Source organism: Botrytis deweyae (genome assembly GCF_014898535.1).
Source record: "Botrytis deweyae strain B1 chromosome Unknown BDEW_037, whole genome shotgun sequence".
Classification (NCBI taxonomy): Eukaryota; Fungi; Ascomycota; class Leotiomycetes; order Helotiales; family Sclerotiniaceae; genus Botrytis; species Botrytis deweyae.
In genome coordinates, this window is record NW_024066244.1 from 112571 (window position 1) to 135652 (window position 23082).

Here is a 23082-nt window from a genome sequence, read left to right on the forward strand (position 1 = left end):
ATAATTAAATGAGGCTGAACTCTCAATGTTTGATCCTTCAACTCGAGGGACTTGTCATTGGTATGTGCCATCATGTGTGCACGAAATCAAGGACTAGCGAACACTGGTTCTAGCTCTCGAATCATCCATTGCATACCAAAGCGCATATTTTCATGAGGCAATGAAAGGCAGGATATATTTCTAAAGTGCGTTACGATACATGGTGGTTTTTGAAGTGAAATGGAGTCACAATGCTTTTGTTATGCTGATTTTGTCTAAAGTTGTTCAATTGTCGGTGATTCTTCGGATCGGAATTTGAAGAAGGGCTCTCCGACGCTAACCGATATCCCCACTACGTGCACGTCCCTGCTATGTGCACGACTTTCAAAATATCGACATTATAGCTTTAAACATCGATGATATGCCTCTAGAGGCTTGTATAGAGCTTACACTAAATCATTTAAAAGGGGTCCAAATCTCTAAATACATTCAAACAGCTAATTTTTTTAAAATCGATCAATCCACATTCTCCCAACAGCATAGAGATAAAACTACCTCAAGAAAACAGTTCCTTTCCGATATAAAACAAATACTTTCTAATAACCAGAAAGAGATTCTAATTAATCAAATTAATAAACTGATATAAAGATCTATTTCTTCTATAAACTGTATAATCAGAAATCTTGTAGAAGAGATTCTAGATAAAAAGATAGGAAAAAACTGGACTAGCAATTTTATCAAAAGGCATTTAATATATTTTAAAAATTGATATCTCCATTGTATTGATAATTTGTATATAAAGGCTAATAATATTGTTATATTTGATTATTTTTATAATTTAGTTTAAACTATTTTCAATTATTATTGATTTTTATTACCTAAAATATTTTTGTTAATACCCCTCTTTTTTTATTTTAATTGATAAAAATAACTATAAAATATGATATATAATTAAAAGATATATATAATTGAAACAAGAAGGGCTTTATGATTAATATAAATAGAACTATAAAAAGAATAATAAATATTAGTGTTTATAATAAAGATAGAATAATAAAAGTTAGGTAAAATAGATTAAAAGAGTTTATTACCCTATTAATAGTTATATGTGTTAATAAGACAATTCTCCCTTCTACTTTTATTTATAAAAAAGATTTAGAGAATCTATAAAATATATAAATTTAGAATATAAAAAAAAAGATAAAGCCTATTTTGGAGTCTTAAATAATGGATGATTATCAAATTTTTTAGTCTATATTAGCTTATAAATGTATTTCACCCTATTATATATTGAAAAATAGATGGAAGATATTATCTACTCATTGTTAATAATTATTCTAATCATATTAATATGAAATTCCTTTCAAAATATAATAAATTAAAGATTATTATTTTGATTCTTTTTTTTTATTCTATATATCACCTACAACCTTTCAACATCAAAACCTTCAATACTCTTATAACAAATTATAGTATATTATTAAATAATTTGATACACAATAACAAAAGGATTGTTAATATAACAAAGTGCATATTTTAAAGTATATTTAAAAAGATTTAAAAGCTTACTACTACAAGGCATAATATTTTATAATTCTTCGAAAAAACAGGTATATATTCTATAAATCGAAGTCTTATAATCAACTGTATTATTCCTGAAATTCCTTTTACATCATTTATATTGTTTAGAATGTGTAGAAATGTTCTTACTATATTATATATATTAAAAGCGATATATAAAATGAAATTAGAATTTTATTGTACTCCCACCCATAAGATTACTTTAAAGCTTTTCAAAGCTATAATTATATTAAATACTGAAACTATTATATAGGTATCAAGATATGGGTAAAGATTTATATTATATCATAAAGGTGAAAGAGCTATGGAAAGGTAAGGCTTTTTTATAGAAAATAGAGTATACTAATAGTATATATCTAAGGTATGAAGGTAATATAGTTGATATTGTAATAATATTTCCTTTTTAGGGTTTACTTATCTTAAACAAACTAAAATATAATCCGATTAATTTTATTAACTTTTAATAAAGTTATGATAAAAAATTAATCTATAAAGCTAGCTTATTATTATATTTAAATTAAATAAATAATGAATTTGATTAAATAAAAATCTAAAATCTTTCAGAATAATATTAAAAAACTCTGATTTCTATTATAAGATTGAAATGAATTCTTTTAAGATCTATAATCAGCTAATTATCCTTTCTCAATCTATTTTATCCTTATTTTGGAATTATATTTAATATAGAATTATTTAAGATAATAGACCTTTTAAACTTTACCTATATAGGCAAATCCGATTTATTTAGATTTATTAAATAAAATACAATAATTATTTCCTTTTAGCCTTTAAGATTTTCGACTAATTATTATAATAACAGATAGTATTTCTATTTAACTTAATAGTAAAATCTATCTTTATTATAATAATTAAGCAATTTATTAAATTCTTATTATTCGATTTCTTTATTTGTATTATTATCCCTTTCCAGAACTTAATCTTGATTACAATGGAACTCTGTTTTATTGATTATAGCTTAATTAGCTAATTTAATTAAATTATAAAATGGTTTAAGTAATAAATTATAGAATATTAAAAAGATCTTAAAAGTAATAAATAATTAAAATAAATAAATATATTTATAAACTTTTAGAATCTTATAGGATTCAATTTATTTATTATTATCCTTTTTTATAGATCAATTAATCTTTATATTCTTAATATAAATTTATACTATATTCTCCTTTTTATATAAAAAAATATTAATGTATATTTTATTTGTATAATCTTTATATTTCTAAATAACTTAAACAACTAAGACTTTCAGCTTTATCAAAATAACATCGAATCAATCTACAATCTCATTAGCTTTTAGGAATTCGTATTTTCACTAATATAAAAGATTTAGTGAAATAGATAAGGAAAATTCGATTTCGAGTTATGGATAAAAATTATAATTAGCAAAAAATAGGAATACATTAATAATTTCTGAAATGATATTATTAAATACAAATTTTACTAATAATAATTAGTTATATTAATTATTCTGGTAAAAGTTTATAAAAGCTTATAAATATTATTTTATTATAATATTAAATCTTTTTATTTAATTATTTAATTCGGGGTAAAATTAAAAAAATCGTTTTAAAATAATTAATAAATATTTAAAGAAATATATTTAAAATATTGATATAAACTATAAGCTTTTATTAGATATAATATTATTAGGTGTATTGTATAAGTAATAGATTTTTTCAATAAAGCGATTAGTAAGTTTCTTTACAAATAGTCCTATTACCAATATAAAATAACGTATCTTTATTAGATAGTAGATAATAGTAACTATATAATTATACTTATAACCATAATATTTATAAATTAATAATAATATAATATAGTTAATAAAAATATCAGACTAAAATTAAAATAGAATTGGTAAGAATTTGAAAAATCCGAAAACTATAAGACAAAAAGATTTTATATAAAAATATAATTGATAGGTTTGTATATAAACTTCAATCTTTTTTATTATATTAAGCCATTAGTATATATAAAAAACAAAATCGATAGTCTTAATATGACCTAAGTGTTTGGTAGATCTAATTAAATGTATTCAATAAATAATTTATATATAAAATTCAGTAAATAAAGAAATAAATAATTGATTTTGGTAAAATATTTATTTATTAATCAATCTGTAATTTTAAAAAACTATCCAAAGATTTTTTCTGATTGCTAGTGGTTAATGATAAGTGGTGGAATTCTAAAGTGTTTTGTATATACTAATAATTAATATGAATAAATTATATATTTTATTAATAAAATTATTAATTAGCTTTTTAATATTAGAGATGATAGTATTTATAGGGATTATAATAAGATTTATAATATTATTTATTTATCTAATAAAATCCCTATATATAATTATATTGAATACTTGTTTTAAAAATATTATTTATAAATGATTTTTAATCCAATTATTGTTGGGATTGGTATATATAAAATAATCTTTTACCTTTTGACTAAAAATATTAAAATAAATTGCCTTATAATTTAATTGATATATAATGTGAAAGTTAAATTCTAAAAGAAATTCTATTTATTTTATTTATTTTAATTCAATATCTTTATTAATATAAAATACTCCAAGTTTTTATAATCAATAATAATCTCAAATAATTTCTGAATTTTATATAGTTTAGATTTTTATTTTTTTAAAGATTTAATAATTATTAATAATTTTTTATTATAAATCTTATAATTATATTTAGCTATACTACATTTTAACAAAAAATAAGTAATTAATTATAATTAACTTTTATTATTATATTAAGAAATAATTCCTTTTACAATTTAATCAAAAACATTTATTTTAATAATTATATAATAATAATAATTGAATATAATAAGAATTAAAATAAAAACAAATATTTACTTTAAATTATTAAAAATAGTTTTATAATTAATAATCTATTACTATATAAATTTCTTTTTTAATAAACAATTAAATAATTTTATAATTTTAAAAAAATTACAAATAAAATATTAATAAAAGTTAGTAAATTCAAAAAATATTAAAAATCTTTAATTTTATTAATAACTTTTAATTAAAAATTGTTTTGATTTTATCTAAATCTATTTCAATCTTATCAATATAATAATTAATTTAAGATATTTAGTTTGTATAATTTCAAATTTGTATTTTTCAATATTAATTTATAAATCAATATTAATTAATTTCTATACAATCTTATAAATCTACTTTCAATAATCTATAATATTAATAGAATAAATCAAAATATTATTTAGGTATGTAGTATAATTTCTATTTAAAAATTAAAAAGGATATAATTAATATAGTTTTAAAATGAAATAGAAGTATTGTAAAGATCAAAAGGTATTATTAAGGATTTAAAAAGGTTAAAATAAATTATAAAAACTGTTTTTTACTTATATCTTTCTATAATCTTTAATTTATTAAATATAATAATAATATCTAATTTGGTATAGATTTTCATATAATATAAAATATTAAAAGTCTTTTTGATTAATAATAAAAGATATCAGTTTTTAATAATAATATTGTTTAATTTATGGTAGTTTTGATAAATATAAATATTTTTATCAGATTTTATAGTTAATAAAAATAAAATAATTGATTTGGAATGAAATTTATAAATAAACTTTTTATTTAAGTTATTATTAAGCTATTTATATATAATCTGAAATTCAATTAAGAATATTGGATATTCTTTGTTATATAGCAATTCCTTATTTGATATGAGTTTAATCTTATAATTTTAGGAGTATTTAGGGGGAAGTTTATTAATAAATGAGAACAGAAATTCTGTGTATAGGTTATGTAGTCAAAATAATAATCTATTTTAAATATCAGTTATAAATAATATTAAATAATCAATTTTCTCTATAAATTTCTTAATATTACTTTTCGCAATATTATGGTATAATTGGATAAAATTATCTATTAATATTTAATACAATTTGTAAGTGGTATTTAATTTGTTTCAGGTTAGTTTTGTAATGTATATATTCTGATCTTTATAAAACTGAATAAAACTAATAGTAGTAAAGTATTTAATATTGTTTAATTCTTATTAAATATTATATTTTTTATTAAGTTTTTCTAAAAATATTAAAGCTAGTAAAGTATTTCTCAAAATAAATTCAAGTATTTTTAATTCGGGTATTTTTAAGATTTCAATAATAGATTCAAGGATTATGGATTAATTTCAAAATAATAATAAAATAGTTTTAAAGCTTTTATTAATAATCTTTTTTATAAAGGTTAATTTTGGAATAAATTTTTATAAAAAAGATTTAAGAATATCGAATATAATTTTATTATTTTTTAATTATTTATTATATTAAAAATAAAAACTATCTTTAGAATAAGTTTTTGTAAAGAAGGTTTAAGGGTATTTGATATAATTTTATCATTTTTTAATAAAATTATTTTTTAGTTATTTTTTATATTAGAAATAATAATTATTATAGTATTAGTAGGGTAATAATACCTCAAGTAATATATAGATATAAATTTGAGTATTATTATTAATCAATCAATAATGGGATTATAATATTAAAGTTATAAAAAACTGAGAATTATAAAATCTATAATTAATAAAGTAATAATATAAAACAAATCTATTTTTTTATAATTATTAATTTATATATTTAGAAGTATATATTAAGAAAGAATATCGGAGGGTTTATTATTAATTAAAAACAAATAATGAGTATAGGGGAAAAGAGTGTATAAATATTCGGAATTTAAAAATAACTTTTTTATTAATAAAGCTATAATTTACAATTCTATTATTTATAAGACTAATAAATAGAATAATTATATTAGATGTAAAAAAGATTTCTATCGAGATTTTAAAAGATTTATTATTTATTAATTTAAAATATAAAGGATTTTTAGATATAATAGATTTTTTAATTTACAAAAATAAATTTCCTATAAAAAATCTTGATTTGTAATTATAAGTCAAGATCAATCTTTTAATATATCCAGCTAAAAAATCGAACTATTATTTTCCTTTAAATAAACAAAACCCTTGATATAATCTTTTAAATCAAATATTTAAATAAAACTAGAAGGGGTTAAGAAGGTGTAGTGTAATAATATGATTAAAAAATAGTTAGTAAATAAAAACGAATTTTAATATGAAGGGGTAATAGTGTTATAATAAGATTCCAAATTCTTATATTAATTAATTACAGGGAAATAATTAGTATAAGAAGTATATTTTATATTAATATTAACATTATATTTTGTATTATTGATTTGTTTCTTTTTGTAATTACTTTTAATATGATCTAGCTTTTTGTAATAAAGGTAAAGGTCGAGTTTAATATATTGTTTCTAAATATAATAAATTAGAAAATATTAATTTGATCAAATAGTATTTAATTATATAGAATTACTAAAGAAATTAGATATAGAAAAAAATACAATAATAATTAGCTTTCTATTATAGAATTTTAATTAGTTATAATTAAAATTAATATTTTAGTTTTTTTATTGATTATTAAAATAATTATAATTGAAGTTAATATCTTGGTTCTTTTATTAATTATTGAGGTAAACTTTTTTTTCTAAGTTGTTGTAAATATTTTATTATTAAATTATTTATATTTTAATATTAGTAATAAAAAATTTATTTGGGTGGTTGATAAATGTATTAATTAATTTTTATAAAACCTTAAGCTTAAGATTTATAATCTATTATTCAATAGTTTTTTTATATTTAATAGTAAATTATTTAAATTCAATAATGAAATTATTGAATAAAGTTTTTTTTATTCTATATTTATTATAATTTATAAAACCTTTATGGGAAAGGTTAAAAGTTTAATATTGTTTATTCAATTTATTTTAAATACTTATAATAATGTATTATCTAGGAGGTTAAAGATTGAAATCATATGGATTATCAATAATTGTATTGAAATATATTTGATTATTTGTATAAACAGAATTAAAAAGTAGGTTGGTAAGGAATGTGATTTTCTGAAATTCCGATTTGTTTTTGTAATTTGTAGTTAAGTAATAATTAATAGTATTGTGAAATATAATATATTAATTTTAATACTTTACAATATTTTGTTTATTATTATTAAATTTCTCGGAAACAGTAAGATACTTGTAGTAATATAAAGTCTATAAATTATTTCAAATAACGATTTTCAATATATTAATTATATTATTTAATTTATTAACTTTAGTTTAGGCATTAATGATTTGAATTTGGAATATATTTGTATATAACTCAATCAATTCGAATATAATCTGGGCGATTACAAAATATATAGTATTTAAATTATTAAATAAATCTGTAAATAAGGAGATATTAATTTCAACAAAATTAAGGATATGGTTTAAGAATAGAAACTAAGGGAATAAACTAAATGCAGGTATCTAATCAGTTATGGTTGTAATTAAGATTCAAAACAATAACAATTAGGGTAAACAGTAGAACAGTGATAAATTTGATTAACTCAATTAGATTAGAATTTTGATAGATTTGGAATAGAAATAAAATTAAAATAGTTTTTAAAAAGATAATATAAACTATTAAGGTATAGGTAAAAACTTATATTATATTATAAAGATGAAAAAGCTATGGAAGGGTAAGGCTCTCTTATAGGAAGTAGGGTACGCTAATGGTGTATGCCTGAGGCATGAAGGCAACGTAGTTGGCGCCGTGACAATAGGGGTATAAATCTAAAGATCTAAAAGATACTCTAAAACTTAAAAAAAGAAAAAGAATTTATTCAAAGTGTTTAAATCTTATTAGAAAAAAGAGGAATAGTACATTTTTATAATTACCTTTTGTTATTATTAAAGTTAAAGTATATCAAGAAAATAAAACACTTAAAAAAAAGTAAAAAAAAAAAAGCTAAGCTTCAAATAAAAGCTAAAAAAAAAGCTGAAAAGGAATAGAAATAAATTAAAACAAAAGAGAGAGTATTGTAAAAAAAGATTAATCATTAGATTGTATATAATATAAAAAAGAAAATTAAAAAGATTCTAAAATCAACAAAATCTTTAATCAAAAAAATTAAAAAGCTTTTAAAAGCTTTTTCTACTATAAATTTAATATCCTTAAAGACTATAAAGCTTTTTGATATTGTAAAGATTAATAATTTAAAAAGAAAGGAGAAAAAGATTATATTACAATCTAATAGAAAGCGAACAATACAAGTTTCAACAAAATTTAAAATCTAAAGATTTTATTATATTTTTAGATAGTATTATATCTTATCATTTATCAATTAAATTGCTAGCTCTTTATCTTATAAATTGAAATTATTATTAATTTTTAAAATGATTCAAAATAGGTGATCGAGATCATGCACATAGCAGGGACGTGCACGTAGTAGGGATATCGGTTAGCAAACATGGACTGACCTCTCTGAATACAAACCACTTGAGACCCCTTCCTCTCATTTAATCAACAGTCCATTGTTCAAGGTTCTCCAAGGAAAACTTCACCAATATGTTGTGAGCAGAGTTCAATCCACACTTCATGTGTTCAGACGATTTTTTTTCCCTGTTTAACCATGGTACGCATGTTAAGATTCAGTTCACTATGCCCGTTTCCACTGGTTCATCAAGCTTAATCAACCACTACGTCCAGTGAAAATAATTAAAGAAAGCTTGATTATTCCTCATCCGTGCTACGCTTCTATAAACTTCTCTCAGACCCTAGCTACAATGTTATCATACAAAAAAGGTCTCCTTGAATTCAGACAGCAGGAACAATCTCCTCGACGATTGTGTCTTCTCTGATATCCAAATTCACCAACATGTAGTCATAATCCTCCTCATCCTCATCTTCACCTTCGTCGCCGTGGAACTCTCTCATTTGGTTAGGGGTTCCAAACTGAGCTTGCTCATCCCACATTGTCGCATTTCGTGGCAAGACAACAAAAGCCCGCTGTCCTATCACAGCACCGCCGGGGATATCCAGCTCTAAACCTGAGCTTGTACGATATACAGGCGCGCCAGGAAGTCTCTTGCCGAGGCCATTGCGTCTTTTGATCTTCATCTTCTTCTTCTGACCTGCGTCTGGATCGTCGTCTGTTCTATCTTCAGCCGAGTCGCCATCACTCGTTGTACCACCAGGACCAATGATCTCGTTATCGTCATCAGCGTCACATTCTTCTGAGTTACAATACCCAATATCCCCCGAATTAGAAAATTTGGCCGTGAATGTACACTTTCCACCATTGTTACCCGTGCAGTAACTGCTCTTGTAAAAAGCGCTAATGATTCCTTCCTGCTTACGGTTCTGAGCGGCCGGCACACAACGGTTGAGGCGTGTTGTAGCACCATTGCTAGGAATTGACGACGCGAATGGATATTCATCACATTGAAACCCGGAAGCGTGGCCCTTTTTGACTGAACAGCGGTTACCACCTGAAGCGATGCAACCAGCAGCTTTACGGCGGTTACGCCTTGTGGACAAGTCAGGTTTGTCGTATTGCAAACTTTCTCCTATTCCGGCGCAGAAAGCTCCTGTGACCAACAGTGTCAACTAGGGAATTTATGGAAAAGGAGGGTTTGAAGAAGAAGAAAAAGAAGCATAGTTACCATAACACATGTTGGTGCAAATCTCGTCCAAGCCGTCATTGCACACAAAGATCATAAGATCATCGGGGTCCGCGCGAACCTCGAGATTTGGGTCAGGGGTGCCAATGGCAGATGTTGCCACAGCAAGGGCGAGGAATGAAGCAATTAGGCTGATATTCTTCATGGTGATGGATAGATTCCGAAGAAAGAGAAGTGCGGATAACAAGGTATTGAGTTTGTTGTATCTGGGTATTACCGTATTTGTTGGGTGAAGTTGTAGGATAATGTTTTCGGACTGGACTCATCAACACAAGCGACGGCAGCACATCTTTATACGTTTGCTGTGCCAGTATCTGAGTCTTGCTTGAGCCCAACTTCTATATCAAAACCTGGGCAATCGTCGCTACATTCATCGCCTCCACATCATCTGTCATACTTCTGTGCCTTGCTGTCATAAGATGATTCAATCCTTCGTACTCAGACCAAAAAAACTGCAGCTTCAAGATATCTCAAGTGGTACGAATGATCACCGGGCTCTTAACGCGACTTACGCGAGTGTGAGGTTTTAGTTAAAATGGAGCTGTGGTGAGTTTGGCACAATTTTCTTGGCAAATTGTTGACCAGATCGAGTAGGATTTTGGGTGAGTAGCACCAAGTGTTATTGAATAGCAGACAAGTTTATCTGCCGACAAAGCGGTCGGTCCATGCTATGATTACCACGGATGCCGGTGTCAATGTCTCTGCTACTGTTGAACTTCCCTGTGCCCGGACTACCCGGATGCAGTCACAGGAGGTGATGGTTGAGGTATACATGTATTACTATCACCTTCAATACCGAAAGAAGCTGAGGGTTAACGCACTTGACAAAACATAGGTTGTATTCTTACAATAGTTGTCCTTTCTCGGCTTGTGGAACAGTTATGAAAGAGGGACACGCCAAGTTAGATAGGCTCGCATGCTCGAGATGTTTGGTACAGACCGAAATCGACAAATTCTACAGAATAAGAACTGGAAATATCGTGCAACCTTCGTACAGACTCAATCTGTCCCATGAATTATGACCTCATGATTACCATCGTCTTTAGCCCCCGCCTCTTAGGATTTGCAAGGCTGTGGCACACTTTTGAGTAGAAACAATATGTTGGCTCGGAATATTCCAAGTAATCTGTAGTGCATAAGATCTGAGGTACTTCAGCCATGCTATAATGCTGGAACTATCGAAGATCTTTACCGTTGATGTGAGATAGTCATCTAATGTTTCTATAAACGGTGCGCAAGTAATTGAGATCGCATTCACTTGCAGAGCCCCAAAGATCGCCATCAGTATTATGCACTATATATATCTGATGCTGAAAGGCATATTATATTTCACGACGATCCAAAAAATATCATAAGTCGTCACGTAAGTGACTGCTGAAGGTATGAATCCTAATACCTTACGGTGAAGCGAAATAAGTAGTAAATGACGACATTATTTCGCATCTTGATAACTCATATCATACAAATTTGCCGCAATGTGTTTTAGAAACAGCGTATATTGCCGCCAATCGCTATCGTCTTATTAATTGGGACTCGTTTGAAGAACCGTTGACATTAGGTTGTAAGATATGCCTAAGGTTATCGTGCCGCAGGATTCGAAATATTACGCTGACTGGTTCAATTGACGTCAGTGATTACACAATTAAAGCGATCGCTTATGTAATTGTGATATTTACCTGTTTAGGTAGGTAGGGCAACTACATACTCTGACACATTTGTTATGAAGGTCCTAGGTAATTGCAGTGCATCGAAGATAAACAAAACTTTAAGCAGTTTTCACTTTACACCATTGCCTCCTTGCCTTTTTCCAAGCCATCAAGCCAATTCTACCCGTTTATTTAACGATTTCCTGTAGCAAATACTATTTCAAACCTCAAACAATCACCGTTGCTACTATTCAATCAAAACTCAAATCGCCATGTCCAATGAGCCAGATCTTTCGCTACCATCAACGGCGCCATCAATGGCACGTTATCGTGGGCACACACTTAACTTACCTCCAACGGCCTTGTACACTCTTGTCGATTTGACCGATGCAGAACTTGAAGAGTGTCAACGCGAGTGCGAAAGTAAGTGCGTCGAATGTGAGAGGGATCGGGGCACTTCCGTTCGTCTCGCTCCACAATCGCGATTTGTCGGCCAACCTTTGCGTGCTGCATTTGATTATCACATCGATTTGGCATCACAAAATATCTTTGAGCCCTTTTACTTTATCGCCGTTGTCAAAAAAGACTGGAGAAGCAAAGGTGTCATACTAGTCACACTGAACAAGATGGATGCCGAGGACTCTAATTGTAATGTTGATTCCTTTCGTACCAGAGCTGCTGATTCCGGCTTGAATATCGCAAACTTACAAATTGCGAATATGGGTTGGGACGAATTGAAAGATTTCACTGGGCTACATTCCAACGAAGGAGATGATGAAGACGATAAAACTGACAAAAATAAGAACGACAATGATGTTAATAAAGATGATGGTCCACCAGCACCAATCAAAAATATCCCTCTAGGTTACTACATTCCCATCTATATCCACTTAAGTTTACTCGAAGAAGATGTTGTTGCCAAGTTGGAGCCAGGGCTCAAACATAAGTCGCCAGAGGACTTGGCCTGCCGCGTTCAAGCCAAACTCACGCCTTCATTTTCTACCTCCAGCCCAACGTCTACTCGGGACCTCATCCAACAGGCCGCTATACTTCATCCCCAGCGCTGTTCGAAGAACAAATGGCTGCACAAAACTCACATCCTAGTCATCGACACGGCAAACCCTGATGAAAACGGTATGCTGATGGCTAAATTGCCATCGTGGGATGGAAGTCACTCGGAAACAACAGGAAACAGACAATTGCGCGGCATCGGGAAAGGAACATTTACTACCCCTCCGCACATCCGAATTCCGTATTCTTGCAACGATGGTCTTCAGACACGTTTCCTAATTTTGGCTAATGGTGATGCTGACTGGCCATCGGAAAGTGTGCGCGAGCAACCAGTCTTCATCGCCTTCCAGTACAACACACATGGAAAAGAGCTTGGCTTTTGTGCTGACTCGATTGATTCTGAGGCCGCTAAACGGAGCCCTGGAGAGGAGAGATTGGTTTATGCGCCGCAAGGGATCAAGCGGCCAGGTCATGGTCTGGAGCAGATTAAATGGAGTTATGATGAGGCTGTGAAACGATTCCCTTGGTTCTGTCGTGAAAAGCGTTTCATTGAGGGTCTTGATAAGGAGTTTTTCATCTGTGTAGATGGTGATGATATGACTAAGACCGGGTTGTTGCTTGTCCGTAGAAAATGGGATGGGAACTTGTGGGACCGAACTCGAGATGAACTACTCGATCTGCCTATCGATGATGTCAGGACTGTGAGAGTTCCAGTCGAAGAGGCACTTGCCATACTGGAGAAAGGGAGGAAGGGTGAAACAAATGGGATGAGTGATGGCTTGAAGGATTTCTTCTTGTAAACGCCCCCAATTGAGCGCCGTTACTCTTGGTATGATACCAAATAAGTCACTTGATAAGTAAATTGGAATCAAGTAATACAAACGCTCGTTCGTTGTGCTAGTGATTGCCACCCAGTTTGCTTTTCACTTGGACCTTCAACGTGTACTAGACAATTGTCCTCGGTACAATTTGGATATGCGGGGTTGGTAGCATATCCAACGATTTTGCGTCTCAATATGTTACAACCGTTCTCTTGGAAACAATTTGATTAATCATTCTCATGTTAATACGTTTGGTATCTTGATACAGATTTAATCATAGAGGATTAAAGAAGTTCAGGCCTCGGCTCTTGCCATTGCAACCCCACACCCAAGGAGTGAGCCTCAAGCGGCGAAATTCTGACAATATCCCAACATCATGCCGTATATGTGTTCTTTTCTTACTCCGAACACTTTTCATTACACCATTGAGCCCCACCAATCATGCTCTTTCTCTCTTCAACCTATTGCGTTTACACCATCTTCCACCCCAACCCGCAAAGGCCATGTCCATTTTGCAGGATCGATCTGTCAGTCTGATTCTATTGTCTTTCAAACCGAAATGATGTAAAAATATCGATGTGCTCTGCTAATATTAGGCGAGATTAAATTAGAATGTGGGCATGGAATCCGCAGATAGTGATTGGCGTGCCGCAGAAAGGGTCTCCCATTGATCCATCTGCGTTGTGTGGAGGACGGAATCCTGCTTTTATGTGCTCCTCTTGCATTTCCACCTTTGATTCTCAATTTAGGTTCAACACCTTTGTTGTGTCTTCAGTGATTAAAGGTATTCAAACCAGCGTTTGGCATCTCGTTGGAGTGTCTTTCGATTGATTTGGGACCCGTCTGACATTTTATCCATGTCCGATACCCAGACATCAATCCTAGATCACATTGTGTGTATGATTGAGTACAGGAATGTACTCATACTCAGCTTTTATACTTTTGATTGTGTAAAGATTTCGAAACCGCTTCAAATAGGCGAAGACGGGATGACTACCTTCGAATTCCTGTTGTACTGACTGTCCCTCATACACGACGCGACATGTGAAGGTGAAAGTGTTGATGGCGAAGGAATTGTGTGCGAGAGACATGTTGGAGAGAAAACTAATGGCGCGAGACGTAGAGATGGTCCCCGAGAGGTATACGACAATTCCATCATTTCGTCATCACTCCCCTTTGATTCCAAATCATGACTCCCCTCTGAACTCGAATCAAGACCTGGAGACTCCTCGTAAATTTCCATTGATTTACTTGTACTTCTACCGAGCTCAATGCGGTCATCCAAATGAATTTGTATAGTCTCCAGGCTTTCTTCTGAAGTCTGCCCAGGTCTTGGCTCGCTGTAGCATGCCGTGTTAGTTCCCATCTCGACATCATCTGACGGTTCTACCTTCCTCGCCAGATTTGTGGGGATTCTCAATGATGGTAGTGATGGAATTGCAGCGTTTCGGAAATGATTGGGGAAGATTCTTCGAAGTAGTGGTCGGAGAGTAGCGAGAGACGCGGCGAATATAGCCATTCCAGGTTCAACGGTCGACCAAACGGCTAGGGGGATGCTTTTGAAAAGGAAATCCTCACGATCCAATATAGTTGAAACAGTGGGAATACGAATGATGGTTGCTGTGCTAGCACTGTACGACATATGGCGTTAGCTCTTTTTTCACAAGGTACGATTGTAGGAAGGAGAGAAGGCAAGATAGAGAAGGATTAACGCACATAACACCACACGCGACAATTCCCCCGACGATAAGTTTTATACCAGTTGGCATCTGCACATTCCACAACATGACAATTGGCAGTAAAGCCAAGGCCCAATCACTTCCAGCACTTATAATACTATGCAAATACGTTCCACCCAAAACGATTCCTCTAGGCAAACAATTTCCCGTACTTCTATCAAGAGTCGTGGCGTATCGTTCCCAAATGTAAGGTATAGGCCAGCATTGTATAACCACGCACCAGAAATACACAAAGCCGAAGAGTATCACAATCCACATAATGACTTTTACAGCGACTCGATGCCAGGGGATAACCATAATTCGGAGGTAGAAAAGAGCGATGGCAGTTTTTATTATAGTCATCGCCACGACATAAGCCCATTCGCTGAAATACCAGTACTTTGGAAAAAGTTAGTCAGATTGCGACTTGAATAACGGTTCATGTTCCAGATGGGGAAGGAACTTACTCTAATTGCCCATAGGAAATCACTTTCCTCCAGATCCACTTGATGTCGTCCGGTTCCATAGTGTAATCCTGTTAAAACGAAACTCGTGTACATGGTATAAACGGCCTATTATTCCATATTCAATTAGCTATCAATTCTTCGATTCAATTGAAACAACGGTATGTCTACAAACCAAACTGAGTATCATCAACCAATCATCCCATCCCATAACCTTCTGCATAAAGTACCTGACATAAGTTCTTAATGACACCCCGATAAATGCCAAAGGGTAACAAACACACACAGCTACATATAGCTGCCATGCATGACTTTCCGCCATTTCGAATCAGATTCTGATGATCTGATATCTTACATATTATTATCGATAGCGAATGTAAGATCTTCATATGCACCCCAACATTAAAGCAAAGCGCCAGGGAACACGCGATGCACAGAGAAAGATTTATGGACATCCGGGCTTTAAGACATTTCTTTTCAATCCTATTCTTGGAAGGGGCATTTCATCATTGGACTGGAAAATTCCCGTTACATTTCCGTTACACGATCCCGGAATTCCAAATGTATTGCCAGCCATCAAGAAATCAAGGAGAGGTTCGTGCGTGTGTGTATCTGTTAGTTGTTAGTACGGAGTACTAATCGATGAACCCGTTCGCAGATCATCGACCCATCGCCCCCCTGCATAGATTCAAAGCACGGATGATACCCACAAAGTAGAGTTTTCCCCGTGTAAACCACGATATTCTTGAAGAGGGGGAAAATTCCCGATGGGCGTGGTTTCTCGAAAGATGATGATATCGATACCAGTGTGTTGCCTCGGTTGCTTACCAAGGTGGACGTTGTGAACATTCAGATTGTAGAGGTGGAAGAGGTGGAAGAGGTGGAAGAGGTGTAGAATTATTAATACCGAGTTGAGGCTATACACTGATCGGCAAGTCCCGCCTTCCATATTTACCTACCTATGCCTAGAAACGCTGAAGTCCGAGTGTCAATTTAGCATCTCCGGGGCAGAGAAAGGGTTTCGTTGTATGTAGGTTTTATCATTCCAATCTCAACCTTATTTGCTTGAGAATACGAGTGTTAGTAAGCTCGTTATGGCATTACTGTGGTGCAGACTGAAAGGGTCAAAAGTTGACGAAGCTATCATTGGCTAAGATTAATTTCTTGGCGAGGGTTAATATTTTGCCGACGTAAATCTCCTTATCTGGAAATAACACATGATTAGGTAAGATTACAACTCTGGATTTTTGGAAGCTTCCTTTAAACAGTTCTTATAAATCGGGTACCCTACTTTCAAGCCACCCACTTTTTATATTCAAAATACACTAAAAATGGAATTTATAACTTTCTTATTTATGGATAGAATTGAATGAAAATTTGTATATATGTAATTTAAATCGATTTAAGCTTAGTCTGAAATTTTTAGATTTTTAGGATTTTTTTATATTGAGATTTAGAATTTCAAAATATCGATTTTCAAATTTGTATAGAAATCATATATAAATTTAAACTTTTTATAAAATCTTTAATAACTTTCTAATAAAAACTGTTAAAAATAAATTATAAAATTTTATTATAAATTTATAATATATTCAATATAAGAGATTCAAAAAAAATAAATTTTTTTTTATAAATAAATATTTATAAGAATATTCTTAAAATGATAAGGATTATTTATATTATTCTAAACTTATTGTATATTATATCTCTATATCTGTTAATTTTTTTGATTTTTTTTTTGAATTTCTATATAGATTCAAGCTTAAATATCTCAAAAATATATATAGTTTTCTTTTAATTAATATTGTTAAAAAGTTATAAAAGATTTAATAATAAACTTAAATTTGTATATGATTTTTATACAAATTTAAAAATCGATGTTTTTGTCACGGCGCCAAGTACTCTACTACTCGGCCACGTAACCCCAAAAGGGTATAAGTAGTTTGATTAATATCAAACCTACTAAGTAGAGTTATAACCAATCCGTAACACTACTTCTTCCTTCAATCCCGAAATGGGCATAGCGGGATCTCGTTCCCTATCCCGGAATAGGATTACTAAAGATTCTAGTAGTAGAAAACTGATTACGTATCTAAAAGTAAGTAGAACCACTTTTCCCTAACTAATCGGATTCAATTACGAAAAAAGCCTTCAGGTAGAATCAAACTAACTATTACGGTGCCAAATACTCTACCACTCGACCACATAACCCCAAAAGGGTATAAGTAGTTTGATCAATATCAAACCTACTAAGTAGAGTTATAACCAATCCGTAACAATTTTGAAGCTTTAATTCTCAATACAGAAAAATTCTAAAAATCTAAAAATTTCAGAATAAGCTTAAATCGATCTAAATTATATATATACAAATTTTTATTGAATTATATTGAATATTAATAGAAATATTAATAGATTTAAAAAATGATTTTTGATATAAAAGGGTAGTGTTAGAATCAATACAAGGTGACAACTAGAATAGATATAGGATTAGAATAAGACTTTTCATTAATCCCTTCGAATCTCTTTCCTGAAGCTATATATATGTAAAAACTCTTCGCTTGCTTTTGGATTACTAGTTGGCCTAATATCAATTCCATATCGTATCAATGCTTATAATAAAACCCTTCTTCTTAGGCTTTCGTTCTCGAAAGTTATTTGACAGTTAATTATTGTTAAATCGATCTTTTTTTGTAACCTTATTAATTTCTACAGTAATAAGTTGATATTGCAGTACCTACATCCTTATTTTATGAGGTTCAGTTTCTCTATAGCTTTAAAAGAGTTATGTTGTAGTATAAGAGTGTCAAGAACTAATCCAATCTATATAATCCGAAGTTTGAAACCTTGAAAACCTTGAAAACCTTGAAAAATTCGAAAATTCGAAAAAGAAATCGATTTACTTTCGATAGGGTAGTGATTCGTATTCAATAATGGAATAATGATTTGTATTCGATAGAGTTTTACTTTTCCCTTTTTCAGCTTTCATTCTCGAAAATATAATATATAAAATTAAAATTTGATAACAATTCGCTGATAAATAACACTCCAAATCCTAAAAAATAATAGAACTTTAGAAACTAGCTAAACTAATACCCTCAAAATCTGAAAATCCTGAAACTCTTGAAAAATCCCCAAAATCAATAAAGCTTTATTAACTTCTCACTAGTTCCTCGAAAATATAAAGAAAATCTAAAAATTCAAAAAATAATAGAATTTTATAAACTAACCAGGCTAATACCTTCAAAATCTGAAAATCCTGAAATTCTTGAAAAATCTCAAAATCAATAAAGTTTCATTAACTTCCCACTAATTCCTCAAACTCTAAAAGAAATCCCGAAAATAATAAAAATCCGGAATATCCAGAAAAGACCTAATATCCCGAAAATCCTGGAAAAGCCTGAAAATCCCGAAATCCTGAAAAAGATCTGAAAATCCAAAAAAATCCAAAAAAAACCTGAAAATCCTGAAAACAATAAAACTTTATAAACTTCTCACTGATTTCTTAGAATCTAAATTTTTTTTAAATTTATTAGCTTTATTAGCTTTATTAATGTCACGGAATTCACCGTATAGTGTAACCTTACAAGTACTAATCCTGGTACTCCTTCGGAGTACTCACTCTCATAATTATTAATACTATTTCATTCATTTCACTTATATACCCTATATACCTAATTAAACAAGTATTTCACTCGATTAGAATATATAAAGCAAATATGATTATTAGGATTATATCTTAAATCAATCTAATTTATTATCATTCTATATATCTATTCTCAGATCAAAATGATTATTAGATATAACTATTATCTCCATAATAGTTATAAGCTTGATTAGTATTTATATTATACTCTTATTATATATATACATCTTTTAATTACTTTGATTTATATACAATCTCTTCTATACCTCTTTATAACCTCATTATATCAAAATCCAATTCCTTAAAAATTATTCAACTCGTTACCCATAAATACTAATCAAAATGGTTTTTAAATTTATAACACTTTTACATATTGAAAGATATCTAAAAGGATATTAAACCATCTGATTTTGTGGCAGGTAGCATGGTGGCTAGGCAGGTGGCATGGTGGCTAGGCTCTAATAACATAGCTTACATAATAAGTGTAGTTAAATAGCATAGCTCTTAGCTTAATAATAATCAGCTTTTATAATTCAATCCATTCATTACCTATCAAATAATAGCAAATCCCTATTAGGCATTATTTGGTTATATATTTTGTTTTTATTTAAATAAAAATAAAAAAGAAATATTTATACTAATAACCAGTTATCATAAATATTACAGAAAACCTTCAGCATTATATTTATAGATCACAAACTTGTCTTGTAGGTCCAACAACTACTTACTTTTATATATATAGAATATCAATTCTGTAAGGTTTTTTCTACAAAATTATAGAAAATTATTGAAGATATTTATAGAAATAATACTTACATATCAAAAACAAAACCAATCTTAGATTCGTTAAATACAAATATACAATATTACTGTATTCGATCCATAAATATAATTATAGAATTCTTTTTTTTAGAATAAATTATTGATAAATTAATATTAAAACAAATCATTATTATTTTCGAAAAGAAAATAATTGATTATATTTTTTTTATCTTTTTTAGTATTATAAAATCAAATTTGAGCTTTAATAGTAAGAGTATAAAAAAAATAAATAAAATATTATAAAAAGGAAAAAAAAGAAACAAAATCCATTTTTTCAATATTTATTTGGATAATTGAGTTTCGGAATTCTTTAAAGAATTTTTATAATATCTATTCTTTTCCTGTATCTCTTTTATTATTATTATATCTTTTATCAAATTAAATAGTCTATTAGATTAAGATTAAGATAAAGAAATAGATAATATAATTCTTTATTTTCAAATCTTATATTAACCTCTATTATTGAAGTAATATTTATATAAATAACTATATTGACAAGGGATTCATTAGTAAACAAACTATTCTTTTTCTAGTTTTTTATTAATACTGTAAAATATAAAAATTATATTAGAAACAAATAGTATACATTCTATAAATAATAGTTAAAATCAAGGTATAGGGGATAATACTACTTTCGATATAGTTGTAGTATTATTATTATATAACAAACATAGAATATTAAATTTAAAAGAATTATTTTAAAAAAAAAATAATACTAATAATCCACTACAAAATAGAGCACCCCCTTGTTTTAAAATAGTATCCTTTATTTAAATATAATTAGAATAAATTTCTATAGCTATAATATAATAAATATAACTACACACATTTCCCGGGTTATTATTAAACCCTAAAAACTTATTGCAATTACTTTTTCAATTCTTATTAAAAACCAAAGAGATTAGTTATTTCGATCTTTCAGAATTAAATCTATAGAATATCGAAATAATAATTATAGGGAAATCGATAATATATATAAATGTTTATACCTTCTCTTCTCAATTGAAGCATTTTGCCTTAATAAATAGTAATACAGTAATTATTAAAGTTTTCTCTAATTGCTTACAAGATATAATATATATCTGATATATTATAAAACTCACAGATATAAAACATATACTTATTACAATTATTATAATATCAATACTATATAAAATCCTAGAAAAATAATTCAGGATATACCCTAAAATAATAATACAAAACCTTCTTAAAGACAAATATAAAATAAAAGATTTTCAAAATAATCATATTATACGAAATTTCGCTAATATAATATTACAAAATGTAAAAACAGCTAATATAATCTCTAGATATAATTAGTTTATAGTTATCTAAAACAGCTTCATTCTGGACTTCCAATTTCATATCAAATATCCTCAATCAAAAACACAACTATTAGAATTCTTTAAATAAATCAACAATCTAGAATCAGTATTCCAAGCAATAGTATTCCAACTATTTCCTAAAGGTAAAAGCTAATATAGGAATTATAATAATAATTATAATAATACTTAATTCAAATAATATTATAATAATAATTATTAAGATTAAAAAGGATATATATCGAATCTATATTAATCAAAACAATAATATATTAATTAAAAACCTGCTAAGTAGTAATAATATTGGGGGTAACAAAATAATACTAAAAACAAATTATTAATTATATTGAATAATAATAAGCTTTAAACAGAGTATATCAGATAATAGTAAGATGGTTATAGATAATAAGACTAATATTAAATATACAAATCTAGAAAATTAATAAATAATTAATTACAATAATAATGATTATAACTATAATAATATAAATAAAGAGTTTTTTAAGCAATAATAAATAAATCGCCTTTTAGTGTTATAATGGCTAATAAATATAATATAAAAACTAGCTTTCCATAAAAGAATGATTTTTATATTTAAGAATATAATTATAAAAAGTATTTATAATTATAATATTAGAAAAATAATAATGATAGATACAATTGAAATATATTCTCTCTGTCTATAGGGCTATTCGGATTTGAAGAATTGTAAGATAATTATATTAATAAATTTATAAACTATTTTATAGTAGTAATATTCCTAAAAGCATAGTTTATATAATCAACAAACTGTAAATATTATAGAAAAGTATTCAGTTTTTGTAATAAACTTTTTAAATATTTATAATTTGAGTATATAAATTCTAATAAGGATTTATTTATAATTTGCTAGGTAATAAAAACTCAGAAAAAAAACAATATTAAATAAACTATATTTATTAACTCAATTATTAATATTAGAAAATATATAGGTATAGAATATAAATTCCGAGAATAGTATTTTATAATAATCAATATATAATTCAGTATGAATATAAATCCTGTTGAGATTTATTTGGATATAGATTTATAAATAATAATAATAAAAAAGGATTGGCTTTTTAGTTTAACTCAGAATCTGTAAATATATATTTATACAAAGTTAATAAAAATAGAAGAAATAAAAATCGAATATATATAATTTATAGAATATATTATTATAATCTTTATATTTCTGAAAATTTATAATAACAAATTGGTTATAGCATACTTTAAATACAAAGTATATTTTGTTAACAAATTTGAAATTAAAATAATTATAGAAAACAATATTTTAATTCCTGAAAGAATTGATATATTAATATCGAAAAAGCAAGCCTTGATTAATTTGTATGGGTTATAATATTAGTAATAATATCAATTAAAGATTTAAATCAGAAATGTATTATAGTAAAATCTAGATAAACATTAAACTAATTTTAAGTTAAATATATTAATCGTAGTATAGTATAAAGT

The 23082-nt window shown here is 28.3% G+C and overlaps 4 protein-coding genes across 4 annotated transcripts; 2 read left to right on the forward strand and 2 right to left on the reverse strand.

The window, feature by feature from the left end:
• Positions 1-9275: 9275 nt before the first annotated feature.
• Positions 9276-10286, reverse strand: EAE98_010504 (uncharacterized protein; the record flags this gene model as incomplete). The annotated part of the gene is made up of 2 exons (XM_038958125.1): positions 9276-10048; positions 10124-10286. The coding sequence occupies 2 exons, from the start codon at positions 10284-10286 to the stop codon at positions 9276-9278; spliced, it is 936 nt and encodes a 311-aa protein (XP_038805485.1).
• A 1773-nt stretch (positions 10287-12059) lies between these two features.
• Positions 12060-13598, forward strand: EAE98_010505 (uncharacterized protein; the record flags this gene model as incomplete). Its single annotated transcript, XM_038958126.1, has 1 exon — positions 12060-13598. One exon carries the CDS (start codon positions 12060-12062, stop codon positions 13596-13598), a length of 1539 nt encoding a protein of 512 aa, XP_038805486.1.
• Positions 13599-13849: 251 nt separating this feature from the next.
• Positions 13850-16163, reverse strand: EAE98_010506 (uncharacterized protein). Its single transcript, XM_038958127.1, has 4 exons — positions 15977-16163; positions 15805-15909; positions 15336-15736; positions 13850-15250 (listed from the first exon to the last, which is right to left on the reverse strand). The coding sequence occupies exons 1-4, from the start codon at positions 16121-16123 to the stop codon at positions 14590-14592; spliced, it is 1314 nt and encodes a 437-aa protein (XP_038805487.1). The 5' UTR covers positions 16124-16163; the 3' UTR covers positions 13850-14589.
• Positions 16164-16190: 27 nt separating this feature from the next.
• EAE98_010507 (uncharacterized protein) lies at positions 16191-16696 on the forward strand (the record flags this gene model as incomplete). The annotated part of the gene is made up of 2 exons (XM_038958128.1): positions 16191-16403; positions 16553-16696. 2 exons carry the CDS (start codon positions 16191-16193, stop codon positions 16694-16696), a joined length of 357 nt encoding a protein of 118 aa, XP_038805488.1.
• Between the last annotated feature and the right edge of the window lie 6386 nt (positions 16697-23082).